Below are 24,488 nucleotides of genomic sequence, written 5' to 3' on the forward strand. Positions count from 1 at the left end.
GTATATCAGATTTTGTGACATTATGCAAAAATATTGCCAATAGAGGCCTACATTGACAGTTTCATACAGAACCGTATTGGTTGCCACAGAGTTGAAAATGTATTTCAATACGAAAAGCCAATGTTATTTTTACATGTTTATTGTTTTTAAATATTGATCCACACATCACTTTTTCGCGGTGTAAATAACGGTAACAGCGTTAGTGACGTCCTGCTGACGTAACCCTTCCCTCGCTCATGCATATTAGTGCACGAGAATAAACATCTTAATAATAATAATAATTTTTAATAGATTTTATATATATATATATATATATATATATATATATATATATACATATACATATACACACATATATATACACATATATACACATACATACATATATACATACATACATACATATATACACACACACACACACATATATATACACACATATACATACATACATACATATACACACACACACACATATATATATATATATATATATATATATATATATATATATATATATATATATATATATATATATATAATAAGAACAAGTAGAAGAAGAAGAAATCTCTTAAAGGGCTCTGATGCATATATTCCCTCATAGACTAGCAAAGGCATGACCCGCCCTACTCTCCCTCTGATTGGTTAGTACTAATTGCCTTCGGCGGTTGGATTGGTTAGTGCAAGCTGTGAAGAATGTGATTGGTTCTTATTGGAGCGTCACATCACGGCAAGCCAATCAGAGGCAGAGTATGGCAGAATAGGGCGGGTCGTGCCTCCGCCGTCATAGGAAAACCTCTTGATTCCACCTCTGCTACATCTCCCTCTTGAGGATGTTTAGTAAAGATGGAGTGGCCCTTCTACTGTGTGGCCGCTACACGCTAACTAACTGACCAGAAATAACTCGCATTTAGATATCAAGTGTGGATAAGTTTCCTGTTTATGCAGTGAAGTTATTGTGGTCCAGACGAAGTTAATCATTGTAGACAAAATACTGGAGTTGTCCTTGTGTCGAGCGGTGAGTATTTAGCATAGTATGGCGGCCAGTTACCCGCCATGTGAAGCTACTTCATATAAATGTTTAGTTTGTATCGCCCTTTTGCAGTTTTTTTCATAACATTGCCAAGTAATGTCTAAAATAACGTCATTTGTGCGCAGTTAAACCGAATTCTTTCGTCGAAAGCGATGTATAAATCGGAAACGTTAGTCAAAACAGCTAATGCTACCTGTACTGCGGTTCACAAAGATAAAGACACAAATAAATGATAACCAGTCATCTGGGTTTCATTCTCAGTAAGTGAGCCAGCATTTCCGCATGTTTCTGGTTTTGCTAGCTGTACTTTAGGCGATAGTTCCTTAACATTTCTAAAGCTAAGATTTGATTTTTATTTTATACACAAACAGTCTTACAGTAACGTTGTGTGTTGTGAATGGTTAATTGTTCTCTATCGGACATGTGTAGCATCTTTAAATAACAGTTGTTTACAAAGTGCTTTAACAGACAATGCAAAGGCCAGAAGAATAATAAAATAAACATTAACAAACATGCCAAAAAGAGAAAGGTCTATAAAAGTTAAACGAAATGGAAAGAGCAAAATGCGTATACAGAAAGTTAACAAGAACAAAGCAAATAAAAATGATAAAGCAGGGAGATCTCGAAAGGAAGTTTAAGTATTAAAGAAGAAGGCATCATATCAGTGGGGATAAACAAAGATAAGAGCATTGAAACAGATGAAAAGGAGAAAGACGATCAAATAATGAATTTAAAACGTGGAGAGATAGTAAGAAGAGGACATCAGAAGGATAAGGAAGAGTCATGTGTCAGCAAACGTAAATTAAAGAATGGCTAACCTGATTTGTTATCTCTCTGTTTAGGGGCTAAGTCATTGTGGGAAGCAAGAGGACCAGTACAGCATCATACAGGACTTTAAGATCCAGCACATCTTTAAGCTGCCGCCAGCCATCTTCAAAGATGTCTGACTATCTGATGAGAGGGTTCAGGGCCCAGCTGACCACAAGCATGGACTCAATCCTGAGGAGAGCTGTATTTGAAATAATGATGATCTTTGAAAACAGCCTACATGACCATAAACTGGAGATGGCACAGAAAGGACATGAAATTGCTCAACTTAAAATAAAGTTACAGAGAGCTGAGCTCAAGCTGACCGAAAGCGAGCAGCGTGGAGACCAAGAAGCAGAGATGATTGAAATTCTGATGAATGAAACGCAAAAAGAGCCTTTGGATGCCCCTGGACAACCTTCAGATGTTCCTGAGATTGATTTTGAAGGTATTGTGCTCAAATGAGATGAATAATCTCACCTCACACAATATGTTGCTTTCTGTTGCGATAGACATGCTATGAGTTAAATTAAAAGCTACCAATATATAGAGAAAAACACTTAATATCGCTTAAAGTACAGTCACCAGCTCTGTCACCAGCTCATATGCGGGTAGTGAAAAGAAGGCTTTTTAGGTGTGTGCATGGAAACTTATTTTTACATACAACATTCAGTCAAATGAATCACGAATACAAGGCTAACTGAAAGAAAGAGAGCATTCCTTTATTAGTCCCTCATGGGGAAATTAAGTATTTCCACTTTATGTGGAAAACTCTACTCTATTATTTTTATTATTATTATTTTGAAATTAAACACAGAAAGCTACCAGTCCACACTCTATGTTTGGTCAGGTTTTTAAGTCAAGTCTCTACATACTGAGCTACTGCTGCCCTATTTGTGACTATGTTTGTGTCTTTGTGTCTGGGTTTTTGCAGTACCTGATGACTGGTGTGCTCCCCTGGGCTGTGAGACCGTGACCAAGCCTCAAAACAGCGCGTGTCCCAGCGTAAGACTGCGCCAGCTGTCCATTCCTCTGTGGCCCATTCCAGTCAAGCAGGAGGTGTGTAACTGAAGGACAAATGTGTGTTGTGGTGATATTACAATTAAAAAAATGTTAGACAACCTGATAATATATTTAAATTGAAGAGGCAGGCTAAAAAAAAAATCAGCACACACTGTCGCTGTGTCGCTGTGCCGTGTTAAGGTGTTAAGGCACAGTAGTAGTAATAACACACAGAATACATGAAGTTTAGAGTGAGGGGTAAACAGTGGTGTACATAAGACAGGATAATTAATAACATCGATGTTTGCACATTTTGTAACCCACTATTGAAGGCACATGCATCATTTAATATGGATGGATCAAATACAGCACATCCTTGATTGTTACATATTAAATAGCACAATGGAGGCATCAGTGCAGCCTGTGGTATGACGTTGATCAGAAATGCTTGTGTCAGATTTTGACAAAAACTAGGGAGATTTTCTTTTTTTTCTAAACTCCAACACCAATATTTTCACAAAGAACTGTGTAGATCTTCTTGGGAACATCCTGCAAGCAGATGCAACCCAACACGTCACTGAGATTAGTTGGCTGTGATATGTGTTTCTGAATCTTACCGACCAACACAGCCAGTCAACAAGCCCTGAACAACATGTTTCTTTCGGGGAATTTTTTTTCAATGAAAGAAAACATATTTTTCTGAAGCATGTGGAGGTTTATGGCTGATGAGCAGATTCTCTGGTAAAAAAGTTTACAAAAAAAGGCTGAAGAGCTGATTTGCCCTGTGTTTACTGCTTGAAGCCCTTTAACGTTTTATCCAATATATTCACCAGGCATGTGACTATATAAGAATTTCATTTAAATTACGGTTCACGACATCCTGATAATCATCAGGATATGCTTAAAACTAATATCATCAAAACATACTGGAATCGCTTTAGTTTAATAAGAATCTGTTATTTTTATTGCATCATTAATAGGATGCACATCTTTTTTTTTAAGTGAACATCCTTTTTAGTGAAAAATTAAATATGCCAATGCTTGATAGAGGTGTTTTTTTGTTAGTTTTACTTACCCTTAGCCCTACTGTTATACTTATACCTGCTTCTTTTATAAGTTCACAAAATGATTTAAAATCTTAGAGAATAAACAGAAAGTACTTAACCTTGTGACTTAAAAGTGCAATTTTTTTTCATTAAAGTTTTCATTAAAGTCATTAATTGCTGCATATGCAGACAAAGCTTTACAAGTAACGGTTTTCTTTGGAGATATAACCAATAACACCTGTATTTTAGGTGGTTAACTGTGAGTCCAACCAGCAAGCAAAGGATCTTGGGAAATCCAGTAGAGGTGAGTTTCATTCGTCCCTTATTTTGTGCTGTAAATTATATTAATTGGTGTCAGAATAGGGATTGTGTTTGCCATCTATGTCCAGGTTTACATTTACTCATTTACACATTTTTGGATTCACAGATAGCTATTTGACCATTTTCAAGTTTTCAAGGCTCCCTGTGTAATAAAGAACACTGTTTTTGGCAACTTGTCAGGTAAAGTCTACAGCAGCATGAACTGCCACCCATAATATAAGGAGCTGGTTCAGCAAAGTTACACAGGGCGTTCAAACGAACCTTTAGTGGTTGTTGATCCACGCAGATAGTTTTGGTTGTAGGATGTCTGTCTCTGGGATTACTGCCTCTACTCTCAGTGGAGCAGAATTTATTTTGTGGTGCTCAGAGCAGTAAAAAAAATGTTTTAAAATCTTAAGAAGCAGCATCTGTTTTCCAGAAAGTGTCCCTGTTACTCTCAAAAATCCACAGAACACTGTGAAGTGTTTTTGTATGAACTATCTCCTCCATGGAAATGTGTTCATGTCAAATCCAGGGTTCCTGTAGATCCTTAAAAAGTCTTAAAAGGCATTAAAATAAATAAATAAAAATAAGTGTTAAATTAATTAATTGACAATTAAAATGTCTTAAATCAGTCTTTCATTATGTCTGTTATGAGTCAGTTTTTCAGATGTTGCATTGTAAAATCTCCAAAAAGTTTATGATGGGATTTTGCTACAAGAAGCTAAAACAAAACTGCTTTAAATAATAGACTGGTTTGGTATATTCATATCACCTGTGCTTTTTTTAATGGGTCAGTTTTTAATTGTTTTGCAATCTTTCTCTTTCACAGGTTCCTCATTAAAAAAGAAGCACAAACAGACTAAGGACAAAACCTTACCGGTGGACAGTCAAGGAACTCACCGTATGAGAATGAGAAACGACATGAAAAAATTGCTCCAAGACATCAAGCAGGGATATGCTGACCTAACAGGTGCTACCGGCCTTAGAAGAAAAGGGAAAAAGTCAACAGGAAAAGAGCAAGAAAATACAACAAAGCTCAAAAGAGATGAACAAAAACTTGAAGCAGCAGAGTCTACTGAAAAGGAGACGGTGACAGATGATGATGAGAAAAAGTACTCTTGCAAGTTTTGTAATAAGGTATTTAATACAGAGTTTGGCCTAAGTGTGCATGTGCGATCACACAAAAGGTGCCGTGGTTGCAAAAGAGACTTCCCTTTTCCAAGTGCTCTTAAGTTACATAAGTCGCATTGCAAAAAACTCAAGCTGTTGTTGGAAAAAGAAGCTGAATCAAGTAATCCCCCAAAACCTGAGTCCTCTGAAGAAAAGCCCACTGCACCCAGCAAAAAACAGGTGGTCGTAAAGGAAAGTGTAAAGGAAAGTGTAAAGGAAAGTGTAAAGGAAAGCGTAAAGGAAAGCGCAAAGGAAAGCGAACCTTCCTCAAGCAACCACAGTGAATCGTCTATCCAGAAAGCTGGGCCCACCAAAAAGCACGTTTGTGTACGCTGTAACAAGTCGTTTGTTAAACGTTGGGCGCTTACACAGCACTTTCGTGTTCACACTGGTGAGAGGCCGTTCCCGTGCAGCATGTGTCCTAAGAGATTCCGCGTTAATCAGGCACGTAAAAAACACATATTGAGAGTGCACAAAGACCAAACTCAGCCCAGTGAGACTACTAAAACCGTTGCCCGGACCAAGCCTTCGGAGGAGACAGAAGATGATCAAGAGAAGAAGAAAGACAGGACTCGAGCGGTCAACCATAACAATGCTCAGGGAGATGGCAGTCCCGACACAAAGCCGAGTTCAGCATGGGAGACGATGGGCACGGCCTGCGCTGACGGTTTCATGTGCTTGCTGTGTAAGAAGGTCACGAGCTCTAAGTACGGGCTGATAGAACACTATCGCATCCACACGGGAGAGAAGCCCATCAAGTGTGACATGTGTCCTGCAAAGTTTCGTTTTCGAGGACAGCTAAGCATGCACAAGAAAAGGTGTCTGAAGACGGGTTTGACCCAGTGTGCAAAGTGTCAGGAGAAATTCTCCTCACCAATAAGGTGCAAGAGGCATATGGCTCACTGTAACAGAGACAAGCCCAAGTTATGCAAGGTTTGTGGAAAAGCCTTCTTCACTAAAGGACGTCTCAAAACCCACATGAAGACTAATCATCTGTAAGTCAGCATACAGTCCGCGCCTGTCTGTGGACACTCAAACACTGGATGTTGTCATTAATGCTGCGACAGATTAATGGCGTTTTCCTACATTTCAAGGTTCTGTTTTTTTTTTTTATTTGTTTTTTTTTAATTCAAATAACAATTATATGAATCACATCAGTATTCCCAATCTCCTTTAAGTATGAAAACACAACTGTAAAACTGTTTGGTGTAGTTCATCAAGACACTTCAGTCTTAAAGTGAGAGCCCAGATGTAAAACATCACGACTTTGGTAAATTCTTTCAGGAAATCCAAATTAAGAAACCACTCATAGAGAAACTGTTTGTTGTTTGGCAAACTCAGTGAGTACCTGACAAATTAAGGCCATTTAAATGCAATAATGCTTGAAAGCAGACCTACCCCTCGACTGATGTATTGGCCTCAGTATTATTGATAAAACACTAAAAGTATGGCCTTGGGTAGAGCTGCATAACAAAATATCTAGCTGTTAAAGAAATCTGTCGTCTCACAACACACCATCTTCAAAAGTGGGTGGATTCAAAGGTCGAGCCAGGATATTAAGGCTTACAAGTTTTTGCGGAATTTGAAACTGAATCATTCTTGTTTGTGGAGTTTGAATCTTGGACTGTTTTCCTGACAAAACACAGTTGATTTATCCTGGATTATTTTTGTCTTGTTATTCAAGATATCTGAAAATATTCCACTGGTCAGGACTACTGGCATTCAAAGTAATGTTATTTCATCTGATGAGTCTTGAAACAAGAAAGAGCAAAACTCAACATAGTTTACGGTTTAAATTATTCCAAAGTTTGTTTTAGTTTGTATGGGTTGTATTCATTGATCCACATGGACATTATGGAATAGATGGTTTTACAATCCTACTTTTCTTTATTTACTTTAATAAAAGTATTGTTATGGTGTTGCTCAACCTAGATATTGCCAGCTTCCCCAAATAAAATCATAATTTATACCTTGTCTTGCACACTTTTTGAGTAATATGAATAAGGGAGTTTTATTTTTAATTTGAGTAATGTGCATTCTGCACTAAAAAACTCATAGTACCATATCGTCATGGAAAACCTGGAAATGTCAGGGAATTTCACCATCTCATTTTCCGTGCCTGCAATGGACATGGAACTAGTAAAGATCACTGAAAGTTTTGGGAAAATTATGGAAATTTGTTGTGTGTAATAACTTAAATTATATTAATGTAACACAACAGTACATTTATATTTATAAAACAAATGCGAACAATTTTTAAAGGAAATGTGCCTTATTTATTTTCAGAAAACAGGTTTGGAAGGCATGTTTTCTTTAAAAAGTAATTTTTTCTTTATTTTTGTGGCGATTTTTCTAGTATATTTGGAAATACAATTTTGAAAGACATGTTTTTTTTAAAAACCAGACACCTTAACAACTTAAATTATTTTTGGACTTTCACATTTCCGAAGCTCTTGAACGCAACAGAGTTTGAATCGTGTATTTAAAAAAAAACGCCTGGCAAGTGGGGCAAGAAAAAAAAACATTTTGTTTCACAAAAAAGTCATAGAAATGTTTTAAAATTTTGCCCATAATGTGTGGTATCCCTGATTTTGTCTCTTTGATTTTCAGTCTGCGGTATCTAAATCCCCCTGCCGTCTTATCGCGAGATTTGCAGCAATGATCACATCTCTAGCAACCTGCTAACTGAACGACGAATTGCCGCATCTTTGAGTGTAACTTAAGTGTTTTCATGGATTTCTTTACAGCCAAAGAAGATATTTGTCCACCGACTGCAAAAAAAGATGTAGATGTCGACCTTCGTCTTTGGTTGTTTCCGTTGCATATACACAGTTAGCTTGAGTGCCAGCTAGTACGAGCTAGGACTGGCTACGCTTCGTTGGCTCCCTTGTTTACCATAGCTCGAGCTAATGTTAGCTAACATCGTTACAGTAAAACACTGACTGTTTATAACTTGTTTTCATTTTGCAAGCTAAAAGTTGCCTGTGTTTGTGTTCTCATAGTGCGCAGACTGGCTCTTTGCATTGCACCGCATTGCTTGTCATCATCACAGTATGTCTGTTTAGCGTTAGCTTACAAGATAGTGTTGATACCGCAGCTTTATTTAGATATGCAGAAACTGTGCAGAGACGGTATTTATCACAAGGAGATGGCGCTATGATACCAAATTGCTGCGACAGTTGGCTATTGTGATTGCCTTATTAGCATGGCAGCATCTGATGGCAGTTCATAGATGCCAGGGCAGAGGAGTGCACTGTGATAGCCACATTGTCTCTCAGCTGTCTCTGGAGGACAAACCACAGAATAAAACAGCAGTGTCAGTCGTCGACATTAAAACATCATCACTGAAACAAAGGAGAATGGAGTCTGTGAGGAGTGCTTTCCACACGCAACTGGCCACCGTCATGGACTCACTGCTGGCAGCCGCCGTGTGCGAGATCGCCAAGATCTTTGAGAGCAGCCTGTGTGAGCAGCAGGCGGAGCTAGCGCAGAAAACCGAGGAGATCTCCGTCCTCCGGGGCAAGCTGGAGAAAGTGGAGAGGAGGCAGAAGGCAAAGGGTGGAGGGAGCGAGGAAGGGGACATGTCATCAGGAGACAGAGAGGGGAGCATGAGGCAGCAGACCCTGGCAGGACCAGGTAATACAGCTCACTTGGTCTTAGTTCATCGATGACTGACTCTGGTCAGAAGAGTAAAATAATCACGAAAAAACTGGATATACAGTATGCTTATAGTCTAGAACAGGGATACTCAACTTGACTTGCTTGGGGGCCACTTTTTGCAAAATGACAGGAGGCCAGGGGACATTCACAGCAGCCCCATACATGTTTCTAGGAGTTTGTGACATTTCTGGGAATTTTGGAGTTTTCAAAGTTTTTAGGACATTTCTAGGACGTTAGGACGTTTCAAGGATTTTAGGACATTTCTAAGATTTTAGGATTTTAGCACATTTCTTGGATTTTAGGACGTTTATAGGATTTCAGGACATTTCTAGGATTTTATAGCATTTCTTGGATATTAAAACAGTTCTAGGATTTTAGGACATCTATGGGATTTTTAGCACATTTCTAGGATTTTAGGATGTTTCTAGATTTCAGCACATTTTTAGGATTTTAGAATATTTCTAGGATTGTAGAGCATTTCCTGGATATTGTGACGGTTATAGGATTTCAGGATGTTTCTAGGATTTTAGGACACTAGGAGTTTAGCCAAGATCTCTGTCGGGGGGGGGCAGCAGGGGATCCTCTACTGGCGCTCTTTTGATAAACAAGTTCTATTTTGACGCTGTTTTATGCACTCTGGCACCTAAAAGTACTAAAACAATTCCCAGCGTTAATCCCTTTATTTTTATTGTTAATTAGGAAATGGTTTGAGGAGGCACCCTATCCAGGGCCTGCCGGTCGTAAGTTGAGTATCACTGGTTAAGGATAATCTTGTATCCTAAACTGTATCTCAAACTAATCGATCTCTTTATTACACCTACTTGTCCTTATCACTGTCATCTTTGTATTAAGATGTTTAGTCACGACTGACGTCACACCAGAGGCTTCATGGATGCACTGACCACCTACACTTTCTTTGCACAGGACTGAATGTGGGAAAGAATGTGTCTTCTCATTCAGACCCAGCAGAAAGACTTAGCCAGAGCATCAGCGCGCTGAAAGAAGAGGTCACAGGCCAGGATGGAGCTTTAGTAAAACATGAGGTCTGACTCAATGATTCAAAAGTTGTCTGTGTAAATAAACTGAAGTAAAGAAGCCTTTTTAATTTCTGTACTGCCAGCACAAAGTAAAATTTGCACCGTGCCTTCCTGTAAGCTCCTCTGGATCTTACAGACCGTTTTTATTTTTTCTCCACAGCGTGCTGGATCACGACCTACCCTGGGGTCAGTGGCTGTCCAAGTCCCAGAGGGAAGCCTTACAGCAGGGGACCAGAGGCAGATAGATAACCCTCTGTCTGCCACACAAGCCAAGGCCAAATGTAAGAAGCCACGATTTCCTTCAACAACTATTTAACCTTTCCATTGCTGGAGCAAAATGAACTTGTAATTCATTTGAGTGTGTAAAAATAAATTGTCTTTTTCCCTCAATTTCTCTGCAGTATCTCATTGGGATCAGAGCAGTCGCAGTGCAGACCACAGATCCCTTCAGGATCAAGCATCTGCCCCTTTTCTCTCCATCTCCCAGAGCGGACGTTGCTCCCCCAGGCCTGACCCCAGCTTAGCTCAACCAGGTGAGTGGTTACCGGGGCTGGATGCCACCCGAGGTGGGGTGTCCGGTCTGGAGAACCTGCAGGCAGATGGCACCAGCTGCTCTGGTCCAGCCAGCAGCGGCACTGGCACAGACGCACCCTGCTTCCGACCGGGTTTTGGTTCTGACGAGACCAGCAACGAAGATGATGATAGCTCTTTCCCTTTCCTGGACCAGGAGCCTGAGAACCACAACTCCAATCAGAACTCGGTGCAGGGCCAGAGCGTGGGGCAGAGGGCGGCTCGACAGGTTCAACCTCAAGCCTCCTCTGGTGAATCACCATGGAGACCCAGAGACGACAGGGTTGGGAGAGGCCCCGTCAATCACACACGGCGTGTCACAACATTCGGCAACAGAGACCCTCTGCGACCACAGTCCAATTCACAGTCACTCACGCTACGACACACAAACACTCTCAGCCACCCTCCAGCTCCTGGCGGAGGGAACGGACGACCTTACACCTGCCCGTACTGTACCAAGTGTTTTACCTACCCCTCCCACCAGCGCAGACACCTGTTACGCCACACAGGAGTCAGACTGCACCCCTGTCAGTTTTGTGACAAGAGTTTCCTTACTCCCTCTGAGCTTACTGTGCACACTCGCACACACACAGGGGAGCGGCCTTTTGGCTGCGCTCAGTGTGGTAAACGTTTTGCTCGCAGCGGGAACTTGAGAGCCCACCAGCGGGACGTTCACATGGGGAAGAGGCCCTTTGCTTGCACAGAGTGCGGGAAGAGATTTGCCCACAGGGGGAACCTGAGGGTGCACAATCACAGGGTCCACCAAGGAGATCCCTACTACATGGATGATCAGCAGGAGCCGGACATAGGCCCAAATCCCATTTAAAAAGATTTTGAAAAAGATGGCGCTGCACTTTAATTTTGTTCACAAAACAAATTTTAAGAATTTTGGGATAGCCTGTTGTGTCCCACCTAAAGTTATGACTGAACACTTAAAACCCTTGGAAAGTATTTAAGTTTTTTTGTTGTTGTTTTTTTTCAAAGTTGATGTGGGGTAACCATAAGATTAACCACCAAATTTTATCATTTGTATTCAATGATATACAGGATGAAGGTACATTTTGTGTGTCTTAATTTTCAGTTATGATTTAATGTCAGAATTATGGGTTGCACTAACAGGGAGAGCTTTGTATTTAACTGTGCTGTAAGTTACTGGATATAATCATCATTGGATAAAAAATATTGGCTGTTGTTGTAACGTAACTTTTCTCCAGGATGACACCACGAACAATCTGAGCACCTTTTTAGTACTTGAAGTGAAAGTACCACAAATTCATGTTTTTCATAAAGCCAATAAAGGAAGTCTGGTTGGTTTTAGATTTAGACATGTGGCATGCAGAGGTAGGATAGCACGTCTCTTCCTTCAAAATTGTTCTTATGTACTGCCCATCTCTTCAAGCTTTTAATTTGAAAGTGTTGTTAAAATGGAAATGTGTTATTGCAGCGAGTACATTACTGTGTTGTTGAAGAAGAACTGTGCTTTAATTTTTCATCCTGTTTTTGCAAAGTAAAATTAAATAATATACTCATGTACAATGTATTTCTCCTCCTCAGCCTGAAAATGTCATGCACTGTTCAGTGCAATCTAATATCGTTGCACCGTTCTTTGTCAGACACCAGAGGGCAGTGTCAACATGTGAAAGATATGTAGAAATGTTTTTGGACATCATCACAAATAGATTTTTGATAAAAGTGTTGCAAGTCAGCATGTTTTACAATGTGCCCTATTTTTGCAGATCCCCTGATGTATGCACTTGTGTCATCATGTCATGTCTGTCCTGGTCATACAAACATGTGCTTATAAGGCAGAATCAAAACGTGAGTATTTGAGTCCTTTGGTTACTGTCTCACCCTGCACAAAACCCAATTTCTCTTCAATTGTTTGGCTTGAATGTAAAAACGTGAGCAGTTTTATTCCTTTTATAGCAATCACCTTTAACAGTTGAAGACAGTTCAACCTCACTCCCTTCTATTTAAAGGTTAGAGTCACTATCCACCTTTTTTTTTCATAAATTAACATTGGCATGCTCTCATGTGCGTTTAGTTAACAGTTCCTGCAGTACAGTGCAAAAGGATCACGTTTTTCTATAGGCCAATGCAGAAGTAAGCATTCCCCGGGTTCCACCATCAAAAAGCCTATGAAATTTTTCCATTGGATATTGCATTACTGTAGAAAATGAGATCACAAATGTTTATGATACTTACATGTGTTGTTCAGCAATATAATCTTAACAAGTAAACTCTACTTTCATGATTTTTGAAGCCTAAATGCAATCTGCAGAAGTAAAAAGCTAACGCTAGACTATTAACAAATTACAGCACATAACTAAGCATCCCGTCTGCAACGAGGCTGTAAAACCATGTTCAGCGCGATGACTGTCTCTCTCTAGTCTCTTTCAGCCACTTATTTGTAACTGCCTTTTCAAGACACCTAAAGGTTTTTATATAATCATGAGTGGGGTATTTACTGACATATTTTATGTCGTAGAATGGAACGTGAAAGTCTCTTAAGCTTGTGATAACCATAGACCTTATTTCAGGTTTCTAACGAAAATCCCATTAAAAGAACGCATTGACTTCAAGACGATGGAAGAGGGAGTGCTAAAATGCAAATACATTGCGGGTTTTCTGACTCATTATTGCAGAACTCTGTTCCTCCTCCGCTCCAAATTGACCCTGAAAACATTTCTTTCTAATATGATTTCAATTTAAAGCTATACTATTCAGGAATTGTCACTTACTGTTAATAAACATTAGCTATGTGCGTTTATTGGCACTGTGTCTGCGATATTTATAGCTTCCTAGGTGTGTGCAGTTTACAGTCTGGCACCTGGTCGCTACCATTTTACAAATTCCCGCCCTCATTTGTGTGTTGTGTCGATGAATGCCCCGAACACAGCAAAATAAGTAGAAGATAAGACAATAAAGGCAGAGAATGGGGACAAATATGCTGGGTCACACTTGTCCTGGGTCATAAGTGATGATTCAGGGGGATAACTTTTTTATGAATCTTCATATATAATGTTTTTTTTAGGTGAATCCTACATGATATACCTAACTGATGGGAGATAAACTCTACAATCTCTGTTCTGAGTGGAGAAAAAAAACTGATAAAGTTATGCTAAGGCTTTAACGTATCCCTCTGAAACCTGAGCAAAATGGCTTCATCTCTTTGAAAAATATGGGAAGAGGGCAATGAGCAACTTAACACGAAATGGTCCAAAAATCACAAGAAATTAATGAAAAGTTACAGATACCTGAAAATAAGGAAAAAAAGAAAAGGGCCTCAAGCAAGCCTTAAAAAACATACACATATATATTTATATATTTTCTGTAACATAATTTTATGTCTATAATTAAGATAATTAGAAGTACAATTTAAGGACATTCCTCTTGTGTTTAGATCATATCTAATAATCCATTTCTGTTAAATTTCATATTATTTCCTTGTTACCTTTTACTAACTCACTTTTTGGGACATTTCTCTCCAAGGTGCTCAATATGTTAAAAACTCAAAAAGCTCAATAAAACCAATTTTATCTGAGTTTAAGAGGTTTAAATGCAGTTAAAAGGCATCTCAGTGCTACACAAGCAAACCGAGTTAAAAAGAGTTAAAAAAGGTGTTTATTTATCAGAGCAGATCTAGGTTATAGAACCAAATTTCACCGTAATGTTTCTATCCCTTTGCTGCAGATCGGCATTGAAACACACCACAAAGAGGGAATTTTGTACAAATTAGATCGTAACTTTGGAAAACACTCACGTTGATTGACATCTGATGACTCATGTAAGCTTCAGTTGTATTTCTACACAGAACGAAGACTGTTTTTTTTTTTTTTTGTGCCCACTCACTCACGCAAAGGCCTACATAGAAATATGTTGAGCACGTGGGATGTGTGAAGGTTGATGAGACATTTGTCCCTGTCTCTCACTCACTCTCCCTTTCACACATGCTCTCGACTGCTGATGGAGGCTTGGCTGAGCTGTATTCCCCAGACTGCTGAGTCCTTGCTTTGCTCATTGAAAGATTACATTCAGTGACCTCTCTCGGGTGACCTCCCTTCCCCCAAAGGTCACCTGTGTCTGTCTCCCCCTCTGGGTTTTATGCACACAGTTATAAAAATGGAACAGTTTTAAGACTGCGCAACCAAAGGCCAACCCTATGTTTGCTCTGGAAATGGGTACGTGTCTTGCTTATGGAGTTTTGCATTTATGGATTTATGGGTCAGATCACGGCAGTGTGTGTGTGTGTGTGTGTGTGTGTGTGTGTGTGTGTGTGTGTGTGTGTGTGTGTGTGTGTGTGTGTGAGTGTGAGTGTGAGTGAGTGAGTGAGTGAACTTCTGTTAATGTGAGAGGATTGAATCCCCACTGCGTAAAGCTGCAGCCTCTTACAGACCATTTAAATAAATGTGCTGTGTAAGTACTGTATTTATGTGTGGATGAAAGCGTAGTGTCGGATGAAAACCCAAATCTATATACAGATTTTGGTCTCAAAATAGGTGTGTGTGTGTGTATTCATAGGCAGGGGTCAGGCAGGCTTTGCTGTGTTATGTTGCTGTTTGTATATTTGGTTATGTGTAATCTCCTTTTGCTCTAAGCAGCTTTTCTCCTGGGGGGGAGAGGCAACAAATGAACAGTTGACCGGGCTGAAAGGACTACACACCACCGGTGCTTTGAATTTATGAGATAATAGGTACGTTGTATTGAGATATTTTATGATTAAACCGATGATTTACCTATGTTCAGTTCTCTGGCACTGCATAAAACCAAATGAAATCATTTGACTGAAGTCTAATGGCCCCACGGTGATTTGATTTGATATAAATTTGACCTTTCTGTTTTTTTTTCTAATAATAACGATACCCCTGTCTGGTAACCACGTCTGAGTCTGTGTTTATCACCAGGCCACACTGTTATCGTTCTGTTTTCCAGCAGGGATTAGGCAGTAATGTGCTCTTTCCATTTATGTCGCCATGTTTCAGTTGATTTTGCTTGCCCCTGAGGCTGCTACTTTAATTTGCCAGAAAGAAAAACACACTTTCAACCTCCTGCCATTGCCTTGCCCTCAGCCCAAAGAGTCATTCCATTACTGTCCCATAATCCCTCAGGACTGAAATTACCCCCCTGACACCTTGCTGCACCTTCCTCCCCAAACATGTCATACAAATGTTAAAAAAAAAGAGAAGAAATATTTATCCCTGCTCAGCTGAAGATGTATGTGAGGAAACATTCAAATTACACCTGGATATTTTGTGTCTGCATGTCCATTTTCTAGCATGCAGAAGTGTGTGTTTTTATGCATTTTATGGTTGTATTTATGTGTGCACACTTACCTGCTCCTTTCTCTCTCTCTCTCTCTCTCTCTCTCTCTCTCTCTCTCTCTCTCTCTCTGTGTGTGTGTGTGTGAGTGTGAGAGAGAGAGTGTTGGGTCTAGTAGGGCCTTAGCATAGCCCCAAGGCTGCTCATAATCTACCCAGTCCCAACACCACTCCCCAGGGGCTGTGGTTACATACGGGTTGCCATTACTGTAGTGAAACCCCTCTTTAGGGATTACAGTGCTGTCTACCCCTCAAGGCACTGCGTTGATCCATCGTCTGCTGGCTGTATTTAAGCACTCGCTTAATGTGCTAATAGTGTTAGAGTGGGGAGACACTGCTGAGCTTTTAACTTTCATCTTCTCAAGCTCTTTGTCTGTTGGAAATGCTGATTTCATGGCCGCCGGCTTAAATCTATCGGTGATCAGTCACAATCACAAAATATTAAATGAGTTTCTGGATGATGATATGATGTGATGACAAGGGCTTTCTGTCAAAGACGCTAATGGTATTGTTTCACTATTATGTTGGATGTGCAGCCCGGTGGCCATAAGAGATTGTTGCATTGTACATTTCTGCACAGATATGTTACAGTTGCTCACTTCATCCGTATCATATCAACATTTGAGATGCAGTTCAGATAATATGTATATGTGCTCAAGTTCATACCAGGAGACGGAGGGGATGGTGGATTGTGTGACAAGGAAAAACCACAGACAATACCTGCTCAGCGCCGTAACAGTGTTAGGGACCAACAAACACCAAGAGCAGGGGCAACCTCTAGCTCACCTGGTAGAGTGTGCGCCCCATACAGGCTGAGTCCTATGCAGCTGTTTGATTCCAACCTGTGGCCCTTTGCTGTGTCTCATCCCCCCTCTCTGTCCTACCTTTTCTGTCAGTCCTCAGCTATTCTATCATTAAAGTAAAAAAAAAAAAAAACAACCTCCCTAACAATTACATTTAAAAACCAATGCAAAACAAAAGAACAAAAGCAGGTCATTTTTTAACCAACCTCTGAGGCTGAGAAGTGAAGCCAAGGTGGAAGTGTCAAAAATTGCAGTTCCTTTAATGTCCACTTTAGACTGGCTCGAAATCAGAGTCAGTCCCCACAGACCCCCATGTTAAAATTCCCAACTTTATAGCACAAAATAAACATACAGCCTGGTAAAAAAAAGGGTCATAAACTCACCAATTTACAGTTTATAGAGGCCCAAAGTTAGGCATGTTTAAGAGCGCGGCAACTTTGAGTGCCAGGCTGTCTGCAAGGCGTCGCTTCAGTCTGTGAGTAAGACCCACCCCTCGCTGGAGCTCTGATTGGGCCCAAAAACTCAGGCCACACCCTGCACGAACCCATGCAGTTTCTGCCCAAGCCAGTGCCCGACCAACGACCGCAGTTTTGGGCCCAACCCCAATTAAAAACCTGAAATGCGACTGTGAAAGAAATATCTATTTTATTTTTTGATATAAAAAAGCTAGGGACTGATGTGTTTCCTCGCACCACTTCTCCTCCTTCTTTTCATTATTTAAGTTGTCCGCTGTCTCGTGCATGACATGTTTGGCGGAACAGACTGCGCTCCTCTGAGTGTCTTGTGCGTATGTCAGTTAATTAAAACAAAACAACGACAAAAACAGAAAACACTGCTACAATTGTTAGAATCCCCTGATTCAAACCCAGGAGCAATAATGACAAATTACAGCAAGGCCTAGCACAGACCGGCCCAAAACCATGCGGGCCAAGCTGGACCCAATGGGGCTGAGGCAGAGAGTCAGAGCTCCACCCCTTTCTCCTCCACAGCTCCACCTTCTCGGCCAAATATAGTAACTTGTGGCTCCAGAAAATATTGCGATGGCTGAAACGACAAATTTAAGGCCTCAGAACAGGAGTCTACAAATCAGTGGTTGACGTCATCGTAGCTACATCTGTTATATATTCATTCTATGTTTTCAATAAAAGGTCTGGACATTTCCAGCTGGGTTTGTAGTGACCAAACCGAGCATTTAACGCCAAAACATGATCTTTTCTTTACCTTAACCAAGTGGTTTTTGTGCCCAAGCGTAACCAGCCTTTAACCACAGCATTGTCACAACATAAAATTGAAACGCAAGGAAATGTTACGTTTCAACATATCAGCTACATACAAATGTATCTGCCAGATTTGAGTTTACAGTTATCTATAGTTTGCAGAAACGTACGATGCTGACATTTATTTTGGTGACTGAGTTGGTATGTGATGCATACAGTTGAGTGCAGGGACAGCGTTCTTCTCAGGCAGTGGACTTTATGTGTGTGTGTGTGTGTGTGTGTGTGTGTGTGTGTTAGGCACTGAGGAAAAGTCAGTGGGCCATGGTCACTGGGTTGAATCTCCTCTTGGCAGTGGGGTTGGCTGTTTCTCTTCACATTTTGGGGGTCACAGAGCATGATGGAGGGGTGGAGTGGGAGTACATTATCTTCCTCTCTCAGAGTTCCTGGGATTTCCAAGTGTGTGTGTGTGTGTGTGTGTGTGTGTGTGTCTGCACGAATGAGTGTGTGTTCTCCATAGACTGATCTTGGGTTGCTAAGCAACCCTGTGTCTGCACACTGGAGTGGGGGTGGGAGAGAAGCACCAGGTCAACAGAGACAGACACTCACAAGCATCGCTGCGTCTGATTGGACACATCGGTGCTCCTGATGAATGATGTTGATCATTACCATGTTGACCAGCTGTAGGTCTGAACTGTGTTGGCGACTCAAAGTCCACTCCCTCCCTCTGCAGACGTCCATTTATCTGTATCACATGCTGTGCCTGAGATTCTACTTTTTATTCGTTAAGTGAGAGACGGGGAATTTCAGGAGTGTCCAGTCTTAAGTGTATTTTTGACCTGTTTTGCGATATATATAAGAGAATTATACTATACTTTCCTATCACTTCCCCCTCATTTACAATCAGCTATGATGGCAGCAACAGTAATAGCTAAAAAATCAGATTATCAAAGTCTGGGGGACACATTGTCAGGTGTGTAGCACCAAATCCTGGGCCCTATGCATACACTTTCTCTGCAGTCCCCCTGCCCTTCCTCTCTTGATCCATGTCTTTCTCACTTTTTGAATTTTTAGTTGCCTTCAAAGTCAGTTTGTTTTCTTTTTCTTCCCTTTCTTTTATTAGATGTCCCTTGCTTATGGAAATACATGACATTGTATGTTGGCTTTAGCTGTGTTTAGGGAAGAATGAGCGGACGGACTAAACCATTTTGTCTGACACACCAGACTGATGGTAGGCTTTTGGTCAATGCTGGGCCGACGGTGAGCGTCTAATGCTTGTCGCTGATGTGTGTCCCGCACCGTTGACCCTCGGCTTTTTCCCACTGTTTCAGCATGCTGAATCGGTAGAGCCTGTCGTTGAACAAAATCACTCTGATTTGGCAGTTCAACTTGGGACAGAAGAAGAGAAACAGAAGTGAGAAAAGTTAACGAACTACGTCAAGACATTGTGAAACACATTCATATACAAGGTAGTATTATTTTTCCTTAGCCTTCGAGATGTTTAGCAGAGGCGTTTCCAGGTGGTTTGTGTTGTTGTTCAGTGGCATACTGTCAATATGCTCTGTTCTTTCAACATTGGATTGCGTTGTTAATGTGCTAACTGCTGCTGACTGCTGGTATGAACAGGTATTTCCTCTCAAAATAAGGGCAGAAAATATGTGCTGGTTAGTCGTTGGTTTGGTGTCTTCATTTGCAACTTTTTGGTCAAGACACGGTGACGTGAGGTGACCGAGCAAGGGGTACTTGTGATTCCAGGCTTTTGCATGGCTCCGTCCAATTTGAGCTCTGGGTAATAAGTCCCACTTGTCCCCCCACTATGACGCCCCTGTACCTCTCTCCAAGGATGGTCAAAAGAATTTCTGTCATTTATTTTAAAAGCTATATTGTTAAAACTCTAAATTTGACAATCTTGGGTACCTTGTGTGTTTTATCTTGTGAAAATGATTGTAGGTTGGCAATTTGATACCTGCCTGAGATGACCTGCTTTTGTTTGTCACTATTAACAAAGGGAGTCATTTAAAAACATATTATTTATAGTTCTTCCTGTGCACGAATAAATATTTAATATCTTAAGTTCTGGGGAAAACAGTCATGAGGAATCGTTTGCTGCATTTTTTTGTTCATGTGTTGGGTCATAGTTAACTGATCTGCGAACTAAACATCCGTGATTCAAGAGATCAGCTGTAAATCTCTACTTTTTTGTCTTTTTTTTGTTGTATTATTTGCCATTTTCTCTGTAACTTCTCACATTTTCACCAGAAAACCAAGACCCTGGCAATCCTGACAGTACATCATGTCCTTATCTAAGAGAGTTGTGTGTTAAAATATAACATAGGTTATACAAACTTGGGTGCTGTGGTTTAATATTAGACCAAATGATTCCCCTCTAGTGTCCCCACCATGTCCATGTGATATGAGGACACAATACAGCCCAGATTCACCCCAGCCAGGCCAAAGGGTCCAAGTGACGTCGGTGACGGTGGGTGGTAACGCTCCACTGTCACCAAGGTAACAGGACCGGTCCGGAGGCCAAGCCTTCACGGCTGAATGGTCGCTACTGGAGACAGACAGCAGACTGCTGTCACACAGACCCAGGGTCAGGCATGACAGGTTAACAAGGACAAGCTGAAGTGGATTTACCGTACCTGGAAAAATGTGCCACATGTAGGGATGATGATGGTGATTACTGTATTAAAGTGATTGACTGGGGCACCATGTTTAACAGCAGCAAAACTTCATAAAAACATATATTTACAAACTCAAACACAACTCGTGCAGTAATCCAAGTCTCATTTAGCAAAAATATATGTGTTTGGGAAGTACTGAGCATGCAACTGGATAAATGAGACTTTAATTATACTGCAGTTTGCCATTGGATGTTTTGAATGGTAATAATTTTGCTGTAGATAGAGGGGTTCTCCAATCAATCGATAAATCAATATGTGCAGTGTTTTCTGCAGAGGCATGCAAGAAAAACAAAGTTTTTTTTTTCCCAAAGCTTCTCATGCTTTGGTCAAAGCATGACAGCATGACAAATTGATTTGCAAATGGTCGGTTTGTGGGTGGTGTATTCTTTTAATGTAATTTGTTAGGGGAAACTCTTCTTGGAGATTTTTTTTTTTAATGTTTATAATGAAATTAGGAACTTGGGCATTTTCAAAGGGCAGTAGTGGGATGTAACTAAGTACATTTACTTGAGTAGGCCTACTGTACTTAAGTACAAATTTAAGGTACTTTTACCTATTTTAATATTTTAATCTGATGCCACTTTCTGCTTCTACTCCACTTTTATCCACAATTATTTCATAGCTTATATTACTAATTAATTTACAAACTAAGATTTTAGCACACAAACCATACAAACATATTGGCCACAAGTGCTGCTGAACAATAAGTTAGTGATTAAAAAATTAATTGGCAACTATTCTGATAATCTGTTGAGTCATTTTCATGCAAAATCATGGTTTCAGTTTGTCAAACTTGCTGCTTATCCTTAAAATTACTTTTAACTTTTGACTTTTAGGCTAATACTTAAACCGCTGTACATTTTCCTGATTGTATGTAGGTATTTTTTGATAAAGTGACATTTTAAATGCACAACTTTTAACAGTAACAAAGCATTTTTATAGTATGGTACTAGTACCTTTACTTAACTAAAGGGTTTGGATACTTCCACTACCATGCACAGGGTTGTGTCATCCAAACTAATAGGAATTGTCAAAATATTGCTAAATATAATGGAGTACATTTTTGCTTGTGTAAGAGAGTAACTTTTTCATTGATTATTTCTTGTCAGCCCGAAAATGTACTGTTTGTTTGTGTCACTTTACCCCATGAACCCTTATTTCCTCCCATTATCACCAGCAGCAGGCAGCTGTTTTCACGTACTTTTTGACAGGCTAACTGTCAGCACAAAATACAGAGAGACGTCTGGTGGAAAGTTGAACATTTAGCGAGTTAAAGGGGATATTTGTCTGTTTTTTGACTTGGTGGAGGACCGCAGAGTTAAGAGGTCAGTGAGTACTGGGAGTTAACATGAAACTGCCGGAAGTTCTGTGGCCGAACGATGGCGAGTAACCTAGCAACTGTTAGCTACTATGTTAGCCATAGCAATGCCAAAAGGTGTGTTTGGAGCGTGTTTCCAAATTTTTTCCTGCCCCAAAATTATTTAACGCAGGTTTAAGTGTACTTATCAGTTATTTATCGTGGTTTATGTGTTACACACTGCCGCTGTGTAGTTCTCCATGGGTTGAATTTTTCCAACCGTCTTACTTCCGCTAGCTTAAATGCTAATCAGCGATGACACAGCAGGTGTTTTCCATCAATCGTCAAAAAGGAAAGACTGATGCAGGTGAGTAGACCTGAAGAAAGGTAAACAGTTCAAGGACATTTATTATCTTGTTCCCACTGCAGTCAAGCAACCAAGCGATAATGTGAGAAATCTAGTGGGAGCTGTACCTAAAATTTTTAATGGTTGAATAGGCTTTTTGTTTACTTGTCTCTACATTTTTATACTAGGTAATGATACTGTGTGTAGCTACGTAATAATCTACTATTTTTGTAGGCGTTTCAAGTAAAAGCAAAAAAGGACAAATGTAGGCCTGTAAGAAATTTTTGAAAATCTTGCTGCTCTTCCTTGTAATTCTTATTTTTTTGATTTATGAAATTGATTTAATTTTCCTGCATGGACTGTTTTTGCTCTTGATACTTAAATAGGCCTACATTTTCCTGATTGTAAGCGGGAACTTTTTTATGTCTGTATCTATATCTATCTATATATATTATATATATATGGGCATCTCTGTATCACCACAATCCTTTATTTCAGATTAAATGTTGTGACACATTTTACCTTTATGAAAAACTGCAGCTCCTGCAGTTTGGATATTGCACTTTGTCATGGTGCAATTTTGATAATATTTCAATTCATTGTGGAGCCCTAGTACATTGATATAAAGATAAAATGATGTAATATAAAAAAAGAAACATGTCTTATTTGACGAGGTGGAATCAGCTAATATTTGGTATTTGTGCCTGATGCTAAATCAACAGATGGACAAATGACTGATTTTTTAATTTTTATTTTCTATAATCGACTAACCTCTTTACCATGACAACTCCATTCCTAATTGAGTGAACAACAAATTTAACAGGGTCAATTGCACAAGTAACAACTTTAAATTGTATGTACTTTCTGCAGTACTAGAATGATGATTACAAATATGCAATATCCCAATTTGTATTTATACCTAGAGCCAGTCTACATAGATATAAAAGCATGTCAAAGAATACTGAAAACATAAGCACTGTCTCACACTTCTCCCCCCCTGCTTTGGATTTGGCAAATGGGTGCGATCTCGATCTTACTGGGACGGGACCCTCAGTAAGAGCTAAACACCAAACCTTATGGGTTTATAGATTTAACCAGAGGGAGATTTTGGTGGCATATGGTTGGGGTGAATAGGTAGAGATGTGCAGGTAGAACAGTGGCTATATAAGGGAAACAGTGGGTGGGCTTAGGGGAGCTTTGTGGTGGATGTTAGGCTGGTGGGGGGCAGTTAGAAGGGCAGATATGGCAGTGGAGCATTGCCCATCGTTGGTAAGTAATGGGTGGGGGAGGACGATGCTGGCAGTCTTGGAGTAAGTCAGATAAACAGCTCTTCTTGTTCCCTGCTGTGGGGGGGTTTAAAGCCTGATGGCAGACAGCCAGCACCAGTGATGGCACCAACTGTCACTGGCAGCCCCTCACTCTCCGCTGCTACATTGACTGAAGCCTCTGAGTGTGTGTGTGTGTCTGAGTGTGTGTGAATTTAAGTATTGCTCTTACAGTCAGTAGTCATTTCTCATCCTTTCTATTAGGGCTGGGCGATATGGTTGAAATATTTACCTTAATATTAACAGGTATGTTTTCTAATATTGATAGACTTTTTCAGTTTTTTTCAGTTCTCTTTGTTTCAGAGAGGAGGCCTTTGTCGATAAACTGTCTCCCACTTAAAATCTCCTGAACATCTGTATCTTAAGTTATCAGAGAAAATAGATGAGCACAAATTAGCAGGTGCAGGGCTAGCGGCCCATCTGCAGTGAGCCAAAAAGCAGCTGAGAAATACCAACTTGTACTATAAAACTGCTTTATTCAGTGCTTTCACCAGTTTAAATCACCAGTTCAGTTTGTTTTGGAGAGGAGGAGACCTCTGTGGATAATTTTTCTCCGGGTAAAACCTCCTGACCAATAAACACTGAAGACATCTTAACTGGGAGTTAGCACATGGCAGAAGTTTCAGCTGCTTGCGATTTGCAGTCCTCTCGCCACTAAATCCTATACACTGCTTCTTTACCATGTAGTATCTTGGTTGTTTAATCTGCTCAAATTTCAAGTTACGATTTTATGCTAAGATAAGAAAAGCGACTATTTGACATCCATATATTTGACAGACAGAGAGGGGTATTAATCCTCTTTGACCAAACGTCTACATTTTTCTAAACGTTTAATAGAAATTGATGGAAACAATAACTTGATAAGGTCAT

The 24,488-nt window shown here is 40.1% G+C and overlaps 2 protein-coding genes across 2 annotated transcripts; both read left to right on the top strand.

The window, feature by feature from the left end:
- The first annotated feature begins 803 nt into the window (after nucleotides 1-803).
- On the top strand, nucleotides 804-7,330 carry LOC121948025 (uncharacterized). Its single transcript, XM_042493261.2, has 5 exons — nucleotides 804-1,018; nucleotides 1,876-2,288; nucleotides 2,775-2,899; nucleotides 4,138-4,192; nucleotides 5,021-7,330. The coding sequence occupies exons 2-5, from the start codon at nucleotides 1,973-1,975 to the stop codon at nucleotides 6,358-6,360; spliced, it is 1,836 nt and encodes a 611-aa protein (XP_042349195.2). The 5' UTR covers nucleotides 804-1,018; nucleotides 1,876-1,972; the 3' UTR covers nucleotides 6,361-7,330.
- Nucleotides 7,331-8,676: 1,346 nt separating this feature from the next.
- Nucleotides 8,677-20,036, top strand: LOC121948036 (uncharacterized). The gene is made up of 5 exons (XM_088081051.1): nucleotides 8,677-8,997; nucleotides 9,946-10,064; nucleotides 10,219-10,339; nucleotides 10,460-12,446; nucleotides 15,230-20,036. The coding sequence occupies exons 1-4, from the start codon at nucleotides 8,721-8,723 to the stop codon at nucleotides 11,452-11,454; spliced, it is 1,512 nt and encodes a 503-aa protein (XP_087937177.1). The 5' UTR covers nucleotides 8,677-8,720; the 3' UTR covers nucleotides 11,455-12,446; nucleotides 15,230-20,036.
- The last annotated feature ends 4,452 nt before the right edge of the window (nucleotides 20,037-24,488 follow it).

Source organism: Plectropomus leopardus, chromosome 8, assembly GCF_026936395.1.
Source record: "Plectropomus leopardus strain MGB_pleo_1.0 chromosome 8, ASM2693639v1, whole genome shotgun sequence".
Lineage (NCBI taxonomy): Eukaryota > Metazoa > Chordata > Actinopteri > Perciformes > Serranidae > Plectropomus > Plectropomus leopardus.

Coding starts and splice junctions, on each gene's coding strand:
- LOC121948025 (XM_042493261.2), top strand. CDS start 1,973: ATGTCTGACTATCTGATGAGAGGGTTCAGGGCCCAGCTGACCACAAGC. Junction 2,289..2,774: donor TCCTGAGATTGATTTTGAAG/GTATTGTGCTCA, acceptor GGGTTTTTGCAG/TACCTGATGACTGGTGTGCT. Junction 2,900..4,137: donor CCATTCCAGTCAAGCAGGAG/GTGTGTAACTGA, acceptor CCTGTATTTTAG/GTGGTTAACTGTGAGTCCAA.
- LOC121948036 (XM_088081051.1), top strand. CDS start 8,721: ATGGAGTCTGTGAGGAGTGCTTTCCACACGCAACTGGCCACCGTCATG. Junction 10,065..10,218: donor GAGCTTTAGTAAAACATGAG/GTCTGACTCAAT, acceptor TTTTCTCCACAG/CGTGCTGGATCACGACCTAC. Junction 10,340..10,459: donor CACACAAGCCAAGGCCAAAT/GTAAGAAGCCAC, acceptor ATTTCTCTGCAG/TATCTCATTGGGATCAGAGC.